The sequence below is a fragment of the Falco rusticolus genome, chromosome 2 (genome assembly GCF_015220075.1).
Source record: "Falco rusticolus isolate bFalRus1 chromosome 2, bFalRus1.pri, whole genome shotgun sequence".
Lineage (NCBI taxonomy): Eukaryota > Metazoa > Chordata > Aves > Falconiformes > Falconidae > Falco > Falco rusticolus.
In genome coordinates this window covers 76,579,990-76,590,970 of record NC_051188.1, presented here as the reverse complement: position 1 = coordinate 76,590,970, position 10,981 = coordinate 76,579,990, and the positions used below count along the sequence as shown (strand labels likewise).

General features: G+C 39.3%; 1 protein-coding gene across 3 annotated transcripts in view; it reads right to left on the bottom strand.

The window, feature by feature from the left end:
• Positions 1–1,351: 1,351 nt before the first annotated feature.
• Positions 1,352–10,981, bottom strand: part of MORC3 (MORC family CW-type zinc finger 3) — a 29,875-nt gene continuing 20,245 nt past the window's right edge. For all 3 annotated transcript variants that reach the window (XM_037376482.1, XM_037376481.1, XM_037376483.1), the window contains 5 exons: positions 10,629–10,671; positions 9,111–9,298; positions 7,710–8,541; positions 7,081–7,244; positions 1,352–3,849 (listed from right to left, as the gene is read on the bottom strand). In XM_037376482.1, coding sequence (XP_037232379.1) covers positions 3,696–3,849; positions 7,081–7,244; positions 7,710–8,541; positions 9,111–9,298; positions 10,629–10,671 — 1,381 coding nt within the window. In that variant the 3' untranslated portion in view covers positions 1,352–3,695. The remainder of the gene's footprint in view (positions 3,850–7,080; positions 7,245–7,709; positions 8,542–9,110; positions 9,299–10,628; positions 10,672–10,981) is intronic.

Here is a 10,981-nt window from a genome sequence, read left to right as displayed (position 1 = left end):
AGCCAAGATTTAGTGTATGCAGATGAGGGTTCTTTTAATTTTATTTTTTAAAAAGAAAGAGAACTTCTAACTAGAGGGTGACAAGGATTTCTGTGCAAGTATGATGAGGCTTAGAAAGCCAGGACAGTGCAAGTCCTTGTGCTTGATGTGAAATTTCACTCGCACAGCAGAAAGCACCAACTACAGCCACACACCAAACTCAGGCACTTCCTCAAAATTCAACACACACATCCCCTGGGTTGTAAGAGCGCGGCTTTTCCCTGGTTAGAACATCTCCGTACCAGGTGCAACCCTTTCCACGACAAACCTGCTGTCCCACAAGGAGGGTCTGGTGCACCCAGCATGCAAGAAGCCAGTTTTACACACAGAGCAGGTATTTATTTAGTTCATGTTTGCACAAAGATGGGTGCCAGGTGGTGATTCCACAAAGCCAGCACACCACGCAAAAGAACTACAGCGTATTCAGATCAGCAAAACCCACCTAAATTCATGCTCATTGATTAGTTATATTCAAATTAGCACCACTCGCCACATAGATTAGCACGCATGCTCCTTGCAGGTGTAGGGGTACAAGCCCTTTCGGTCTTAAATTGGGTTGGTGGTCACCATCTCTCCCTGCTGCCTTTACCTCTCCACTAGTTCCCAAAGTTTCTACTGACTTCCAGCCTCCAACACCTTCTAGGGCTGGATGTTCCCCTTTGATCAGTCTTCTAAATCCTTTTCAAGGGCCCAGTGGCTAGGCAGGCGTACATTATTTACACAAAGTAGCCAAGCCAGCACCATGAAGCCACTGATTACCACAACCTGGGTATTAACCCAAACATATGGGTGCAATACCTTGCACGCTGCGTCTCTGTATTAGTCATCTGTGTTAAGCCAATCAAGTACTGGTCAGGGAAGAACAGTCTGCCTTGGCCACAAATGTATCTGGAAGAGCTGGAGTCTCTCCCACTGGGGAACTAATCAAATAGCCCAAGGGTGAAATTTCTCACAAGGTGAGCTGATCTGATCCAAGAGCTTATGGTCATCCAAAGGGACAGGTGGTCCCACCCTCCTCTTACCATTTTGTTCCCACCACTTCTGCCTGAGTACTGCAAAGACAACAGCTAACAAGGCCTTGAAAAACACTTTTGTCCCAAATCCTATTACAGTTAACAGTCTTGTGATGGGGTAGCAGAATTCCCCATACCAGAACTGATCATCTGAAGAAACACGGCCAGTCAGCTGTTCGGGGCTCCGTTAGGATGCCTACCTGGCCCAGGGGCATGCTTGGTATACCCAAGTCTGCTCAAATCCTGACTGAGCCAGCTTTCCCGTAAGACTGAATACTTCAAATAAGTCTGAAACAGTAGCCATTCTGCATAGTATTTATTTATAAACAAAAACATTGCATTTGATCACATACAAGTTTTGATCCTGCAAACTCAGATTTATAGTTTTCTTTTTACAAAAAATAATTTTAACAAGTAAATAAAAACCATTTCCATTAGTCCACTGCTGTCCAAGTGTAAGTGGACAGTGTAAATTTGCCATTTTTAATATAGACATATGCTATATTTTGCCAGTTGCCTACAAACAATTCAACTACTGTCTCTGATGAAGGATAATAAATAACGATTAAGAAATGGAAAACTACACACCAATAACTGGAAAATATAAACTTTTTAAAAGTCATACAAAGTTATATTACAGCCACCTCTTCGAAAAATCAAACATTCAATTCATCCATTATAAAGTACAACAGTATTGCATTACCCTTATCGGCATACTAGAACAGATATACTGTCCATTGAAAGAAACTGACTGAACTACAACTAAAAGGAACATAATCTAATTAAACCAGGACAGCAGCAGTGCAATAGTCAAAAGTGTTGGCTTTATAAAAAAGACACCTCTTAGGAATGAATGTATTGAATGCTAACTCATAATCTGCTTAAAATTATTATTTTTCTTTATTTTTAAAAGCAAGAACCATTTTTCTCAATCACTGTTCGAATGACAAATACCACCACAGACTAAAAAGTGGATTTGCTGTCTTTGCCACCTTTCTTCTCATTCCTGATTACTTCATAAGAAAAACATGCACTTTCTCTTGGTACCACATCTTCCAGGAATTTTTTGCATGAGCATTAGAGCACAGAAGTAGTGGCTTATGAGTTACTACAAAACATCTACTAAAAAAAAGGGGGGGGACAAGACAGACTCCCCTATCCAGCCTATAATAAAATATGTCTAAACTTTAAGATAGCATAAACAAGTTCTATTTGAACATTTTCAGCTTTATCTCATTCTGTAGTTGTTAACACCAAAGATAAGGAAACACGTCTCCTTTTCAAAGTACTTCCATCCAACTAGTTAATCAAGGATTTGGGAGCCTGATGCATTTGTACTCAGCATGACACATTCTGATAGGAAGGTAAATTTCAGAGACAAATCTCAGCACCCTCACATTTCAGCCTGAAAGACTCCCAGGCAGACTGTATGTTTAACACTGCAACAATTTGTTTTTCAGGATAATACATATAAGCATTTGCATACATCACAGAACCTCTACGCTAAGCCTGTTCAGCACTGGGCTTCCCTGAAAAAATGGCCTTCAGGTCTCAATAAGTGGCACTCAATGCAGAGCAGAGATTGCCCAGGACTCCACCCCAGCTTTGGAAACACCACCCCAGCTTGCTCTTTCCAATGGTCCACCACAATGCTTCCCATTCCACCAGCTGCCTTTGACTTGGAAAAAAAGTAGACAGGAGCTGTGTGTGAAATCTGACCATAGAAGCTGTGTAGCGTTACCTGGACTTACAAACCAACACTGCTGTATTCAAATGGGAACTATAGGGTAGAAGTGAAGGCCCCTGTGACTGCACTCTATTAAATACAGACAGGTTCTTGGATGTAGGAAAAAAAAAAAAAATCAAGTAGCAAGGGCAGGACACAAACTGGCATGGGGTTTCCATCCCTGAAAAGGCTGAAATAGCCTAGCCATATCCCATGGAGTTGTTTATGCTGTGAAACAGCATATGTTCTTTACATATAATATACATAAAAACATACAGATAATGTTCTTTAGCAACATCAAAAAATCCAAAATGGCATCAAAGATCATCAGTTTTCAGGATAAACCCCTTGATTTTTATTTCTTTTGGTAGTAACCACACAAATGCTACCCACATGGCCAAAATTTTCATCTCCTAGTCACATTTCTATCCCGATAATGCAACATACAACATTGCTGATAGTAATGAAACAATACTGTAGTATACAACACCACTACTAAGGTTTGTTCTGAGAAGGAAATGAAGGAAGGTTCTTTTTTGCAGTTTTAATATATTCCACTACCTAGATTTTAGAAGAGGAAATATTAATGCTTATATAAGATCAAAAGTCAACCAAAAAGCTTTTGTAGAAAAGTATTAAGAATCCTAATAATAAAAATATTTGCAAATTTAATTACAAATACATTTTAAAAGCAAAATCCTTAATTAAGTACATCAGGGTTGGTCAATATTGACAGCATTCCTTTAAGAGGAAGTGAAGATAACACCCACTGCATCTGTGGGAACACCTAAATGCATAAAGTATATACACTTACTGATCAAACTAGGTCAAATATATAAAGTGAAGAAGCAGTATATACAATTTTGAACCTACACAAAGGTTATAATGGCAGATCAAGTAAGAGTCTGCTAAAGATGTTAAGTACTACTGATTTCATGCATTTGTTCAACAACTTGTCCTAAAATTTCATCTACTACATCAATATCATAATTCACTTGCTGCAAGTCTAGATCAGGCATGATTGTAGCCAGAAGTTGTCCAACATTCACTCGAAGAGAGCGTAGTTTCAGGCTGTGAAGAAATAGTTAAGGTATGATTAGATGTAGATGAAGTTTTATGCTCAAATACCAAGTACTTTATTTAATGAAGCTGGACTAGTACTCTATACTGGAAAGGCTCTGTACCTAACTTCCATAAACCAACAAAAACCTGATGTGGTTAAAGCTGCATCAAGATAATTTCAAACTCTACCAGTTTTTCAAAGCTGAGCCTCTCAAGTTTTAATTTTGAAGGTATATATTCCCTTAGTTTCAAACAAATACTAAGAGCTAAACTGAATTCTGCCTTTCCCAAAACAGATCAGAAATACTTCTGAATAATTTTATTTAAATTGGAAAGTAAGCACTGGCACAATCCTTTATCCCACAACACATTTTTATTTCTCAAAACAATATTAAACTCCAGTATTTTTATACATTTAGAAGCACAAACTACTCCAACCTATGGGAACAAAGAGAGAAAAAGAAGAGAGGAGAAGGCAAGAAAAAGTAGTTTGTTCAAAGGCTTTAAAATATAAAAAGGAAGTAAGGTAAGAGTTACAGTACAGCAAAAATGCTACGCCTCCTGTTTTTGCTTTCTTTCCTAGATCCCCTTGCTCTGTCCTCCTCTTGATCAAATTGCTTCCAAATCACCCATCCCTTCTCTTAAGCATTTCCTTCTACCAGCAGTTCCTTTATCATCTCCAGTAGCCAGTCTTCACAGTGCCATCAGATCCCAATAGGACTTGTGGTAGGAAGTTACTTGCAAGTCCTGCATATATTTGCTATTTCTTTTAGGAAGCACAAATCAGATGCTACGAGAAGAAACTGAAACACTGGCAGATAAAGGGGAGATTTACCCATAGAAAAAAATATTAGATTGAAAGGGGTCTCTGGAAATCATCCAGTCCATTCTCCCCTCCCTCCCCAACACACATTCAAAGCAGGGCTAACCTGGATAAGTTTGTTTAGGACCTCCTTGTGTTTTTAAAATCTCCAAAGATGGAGATTCCACAGACTCCCTGGGTTCCTTTTTCAGGGTTTGACCACCCTTGCTGTGAACACTTTTTTTCCCCCCCCTTTAATATTTAAACAGAATTTCCCTTGTTGCAGCTTGTGTCTGTTGCCTCTCATCCTATCACTGTGCTCATGAAAAGAGGCTGGCTTCACCTCTTCTACACCCTCTCATTAGGCAGTAGCAGAGCGCAACAGGATTTCAAGGTAACCTGCTCTTTGTAAGGGTATTTCCTTTCCCTCTCAGCTTCACCTTGTGTATCAGATACTCCAAGCCCCTGCCCATCTTGGTGAACCTTCAGTAGGCTTGCTTGAATATGCCAGTGTCATTCATATACCAGGGAGCAAAAAACTGCACACAATACTCCATGTTTGGTCTCACAATGCCCTGTAGTAGCATTCCCTCAAATTACTGGCTGAACTCTTGGCAGTATAGCCCAGTAGGCACTGGGTTCTCCCACCACAAGAGCGCACTGCTGACTTACATTCAACTTCTAGTCCACCAGCATCATAGGCCATCTTCTTCCAAGCTGCTTTCCTACGAGTAGTCTCCAGCTTGTTCAACTGCATGGGGTAGTTCCAACAGGTGCAGAACTCTGCAGTTGCCTTTGTTGAATTTCCAGGTTTCTTTCAGCTCGTTTTCCCAATTTTTCAAAGTCCCTCAACAGCAGCCCTACCCTTCATAGTATCAATGGTTCCCTCCAATTTGATGTCATCATGAATTTACTGAGTTAATTTTTGCTGTCATACGGGCCATTAATGAAGGCACTAACCATTACTGGCCTCAATATTAATCCATGACCTCAGCAGTCTGGCCAATTTTACAACTCACCTCTTAGGGTACCCATCAAAACCACACCTCGGAAACTTCACCACCATGATATCATGGCAGCCCACACTGAAAGCTTTGCTAAAATAAGGGTCCACAGAGCTGGTCATCTCATTGTAAAAGGCAACGGGGCTGCAAAGGCATGACTTACCCTCAGTAAATCCATGCCAGTTATTCCTACTCATCTTATTACAGGGCTGCAGGTGGCTTCCAGGTAGATTTGCTCCACAGTCTTCCCAGGGCCTGAGGCTACACTGACCAGCCTGTAGTTCTGCCTGTCCTAGATATGGGCACAACTACTGCCTTTTTCCAGGCATCAGGAATGCTGCAACAACCTTTTGGACATATCATCACAAGGCCACCTCTTCATCAACTGGCCAGCTCCCTCTGATGCATCTCATCTGGTCCCATGGACTTGTGTGTTGAATTTGCTTAAGTGGGCCTTTAATTCAGTCACTGCTTATTACAGGTAATGCTCACTCCCCCAAGATTACTATTTGGCTCAGGGAACTCAGTGGTTAGAGGGCAGACCTTACCAGTAAAAAACAAGGTAAAGAAGATACAAGTTACTAAGGTACCCAGTGCCTCAGACCTCATATCCTTTGCTACTAAGCACCTGCCCCACTGTGCAGCAGGTCCACATTTTTCTTAGTTCTTCCGTTGCTACTGCTGTGCTTACTGAAGCCTTCCGGTTGAGCTCTGCAGGCCTTGCCAGTTTTAACTCCATCTGAACTCTGGCTTTCAATTCCATCCTACATGACCAGGCAGTGTGCCTGTATTCCTGCGGGACTGCTCATCCCTGCTTCCAACCCATGCGTGTACTTCTTTTGCGTGTTTGTGATTTCCATCAACAGAGAGCTGCAAGCTCTCTGTTTGTAAGTTTGAACCCTTGTTCAGTTCAAAGACACACTCTGGACGCAACCTAATTCCACAGGATTGGTCTGCAGCAAGGAGTTCTTACAGGAAAGGTGATTTTCAAAACCAAACTCAAACTCTTTTCAGTAGAGTATTATTGATCCAAGAAAGAAAAACAGAATATAAAAGTGAAGTTCATCTACACAGCACAAACTAATGATCACCCTCTTTCCTGCCTCCTTTCTCTCTCCTTGTTCTGCAAGTCATGTCTAGACATTATATAGTATTTTTGACATTTTAACAAGCATCAGTATGGCATTGTATTCTGCAGTGGCCAACCCTGCTCATACAAATACCTAAATCATAAAAAAAAATAAAAATTAAATAAGTCATTTGATTAAAAAAAATGTTACTGAGTTAGGAGTCACAAGAGGCAACAGAAAACAATTCCAAGCATTACATTTTATTATATGATTATCAGACATTATCTTCATCAAAATATTTCAGATACAATCAGCCAGACAAAATATTGCTTGAAATATAGTCTAGAAAGAACAAAATTGATACCTTTCTCCATCAGAAAAATTCACGGAGTCTTTTACATTACTGGTGGTAGAATCATTTGCATGTGCTACTGCTTGTGGAATTGAAGCTTTTAACTGTGCAATTTCTGCTTTGAGTTCTTCACATTGACAGGCAATTTGATTTTTTTCCACTTCCAGTAGTTCAATCTGGCAAGTAAATAAGTTTACATATCAAACAAAGTTGTGGTGTGTTAAAATAAAGACAACTTATACAAATCTAAGTCATTTAACTTTGTTGACTGCTTTTAATTAACTTTTCAGTGATATTTTAAGTTATGACAGCCTACGCAAACTGCTTTAACATAGGCAGCTGTCAAACTGAACCACTGTATGTGTGCTCCTTCTGAGCCTCCTCAGTCTCTCTTTTGTCTTGCAGTCAGAGCCACTCAGAGCCTCGCAGCCCCTCAAGTTTGCTTATTTCTACCTATGAAAGCAAAAAACTAGAAGCTCCTGGGCTAATTTAGTATCTCATCCCCCTTTTAGGTGGCTTGATTAGTTTGTGGACTGAACTATACACACATTATGTACTAGAACTGCTATGAAACACCCATTAAAAAAATAAAAATAATGTAATTGTTAACTTGAAGGATATCACTGTTTCAACAATCATACCTCACTTTTATATCTGTCCCTTTCAATGCTGCACTTGTCCAGTTGCCTGAAAACATCGTCCAGTTGAACAGCAATTTCATCCACCTCGCTCTTACTTTCACCGTCAGCACACTTGCTGCATTCAGTTTTTAAGTTCTGCAGGGTAGAGCATTGCTCTTTTAGTTTTGCTATTTCTTCTAAGGCCTGTTCATAGAGAACGGTCACTTCTGCCAAGCTTCTATCATGAACATTTTCTTCTTCACATGAAGAAACCGTCTCAGTTGACTGATGGCACATTTCTTTTTTTACATACTTATTGTTCAGTTCTAAAATTCTCTGTTCCAGCGTTTCTACTTGTTTGGTTAATACTTCACATTTGTTTTGGTAAATTTCTTTTTCTTTGTTTAGTAACTGCAGCTGGTTTTTCAGTTCATTTCCAAGATCTACATGTGTCTCAGAAACATGGTTAACATTGTGCTGTTTAGTTTCCATCTCTGCCCTGGGAACTTGAATACTGGTGTCATCTTCCACCTCTTCCTTTTTAACAACTAAGCTTGGGACCTCTGTCTGTGTTGCTGAGGTCAACTGTTCACTTTTTGATTCAGGAGTAGCTGCACTGCAAGGCTCTCCAACACTGCAGTTTTCCTTCGTCTTCTCCTCTTGATCCAGGTTAATACATTCAGTTTTTATTACAGGAACATCAGCATCTGCTGAAGGCTTTGGAGTACTGCTCTCTTCTAAAATAATAACATCTTCATCATCATCATCATCATAGTTGTTGAATGTTTTGTCATTTAATCGAGGTGTCTTTAAAGACACAGTCGTCGTGCAGCTAGGTGTCTTCCGTTTAAGACTGAGAAGCAAAATATTGAACTGATTATTGTATTGCTCAAATACAGAAAAGTCATTTGTTTCAATGTATGTTCAGGGTTTTTATAAGCACTATTAAAAACTACCACTCAGTAACTAGAAAGGGATGTCTCCCTGCACAGTATTTTATGTGTAACCAGAGCAAATACCTTTCCTGTAAAAACAAGTGGCTGACATCCACACACTATTTTGAAACACTCACGACTCAAGATTTGCAGGAAAACACCCCCAGCCTCACACCCATTCCTTAACCAACAGAGGTTAAGGAAATACTGTAGAGTGTGGTTAACAATACAGTCTTTCCCTAGACAGATAAACCACGCAGCAAATTTCCTTGCCAGTGCACAGTATTTTTTGATGCACTTGCTTTTCTACTTCACTAGATTTTTAGGTACCTTTAATCAGCCCTCTGCTTCTGGTACTCCCAAAAGTGACACATGAATTTTGGCAGCTATGACCTGAAGATGGGACTACACCCAACACCATCATTTTCATTAGCAAGTTATTAATTTTAGAAATAAACAGGAATCTACTTTGTAGATATTTACTAACCTGTTATCAGAATCAGAATGAGGTGAAGATACTGATCTATTTAAAATAAGCAGGGGTCTTTTGGCAGAAGCATTTGATGTTTCGGGTAAAGGTGATCTTGGAACAGTTTCCTTTCCACTCACAGCTGTGAATTTTTTGAAGTCTTTACTTGAAGAAACAAGTGTTTTTAAATACATTTCATTATTGACCTATAAGATAATATTAGTTAAGAATGAAAAGAAACAGACATTAGTAGATTCTTCAGAATAGGTTTAAGCAGTTCTATCTGCCAACACCTAAAATTCTGACCAACATTTCTCATGTATACTACAGGGATTTCCTTGAACCTGGGCTCCATATTTTGCACTAAGAAAGGCTAACTAGACCCCACATTACACACCCCAGTTCCCTTAACGGCTGCACACCCCCTCCCCCAAACTCTCATGCATGTGAAGTATTTCCTTTGTGTTGGTTTAAGACATAAAACATACTAGAAAGCAGCAAGTTTTTTATTGTAATTACAGGCTTCCAGCAGATTTCTGAGAGGACTTTGAATGCTGTACACCTGCTGCACACTTCTCTCCATGCACAGATTTATTGCTGTCAGAAAGCAGCTTTATGGTCTTACAAGTCCCTCTCTAGATATTTTAAAGTACTATTTTAAGTACCATGTAGAATCTCAGGAAGGAACTTTTCCCAAGCTGTATTTCTGCCTGAAGTCTGAGCATCATACACAAAGTATTGGACAGCCACCTCTGTTATTTCCCTCTGTATATTTCCCTATATACACCTCTGCTCATAATTAATCCAGTTTGTCTAAGATGAACAATACTTTCCTTTTAGAAATTACTTTTATACTTGGGTAAAAGTAATAGTAGAAAAATTGATACAGTGAAGTATATAGGTTAAAACAGCACATGGAAAAAAAATCTCCTCTCCAGAAATTGAGTGATCTTAGCTTAGCACTTTACTTACAAAGCAACTTAAGCTAAATCACACTGATTCTGAGTTACAAGCTACCCATTCTCATAATTCAACCATGTTGATTTGCATCTGCATTTAATTTGCATTTGAGTGCCTCCTTGCAAATGTAGAGCTACTACAATTCTGTACATCCCCACTTCCTGCCCCAGTTTTAAGGGCATCTTTACTTTCATACCCTCATCGCATCTCTCTACAACATATCCACTTTTCAATAATTACATGTCATGCCATAAAAACAGGTATGAGTGACGGCCATAAAAACAGGTATGAGTGACGGACATTTTTTCTAGTATGATTTTGTGAGAGGGCTTTGTTCCTCTCAAACTCTTTAAGTACTACATAGTGTATTTTCTACCACTGCACACCAAAGACTTTACTAACAGTGAGCATAAGCTGCACAGCCATCAAAACAAAACACACTGTTGAATCAGTCAGCTGTCCACTAGCTAAAGCAAACTAATTCAAAGCCTGGCCTATTTGATCAAACTGCATAGTACTGTTGCCAGCAAGAACAACTCTTCTACCAAAGTCAGTTTCCTATCAACTTCGAGTTACCTGGTGGCTGTACTCTAGTCGCCTCTTCAGTTTTTCCCTGTCTCTGCACAGCAAGAGAAAAAAGATTAAGAACTTAGATTCAAAATGTTAATTCATTATAAAACCAAATCAACCTCAAACTAAAAGCAAACTCTCCTTATCTCAGCGGGATGCAACAGTGTTCTAATTAACATATTCTGGTTCATTGAATGAAAGTTTTCTGCATGAATTTAGAATCTAGTATAGCTTAAAGTTATCTCTCAGATTAAGATTTGTTTTAAAAAGTTGAAGAACACCCAAAACTCCCACTTCTAGAATGCTAGTCAGCATTAGTTAAAATTACTCAAGTCGGTGGTTTTTTCCCCATATACCTT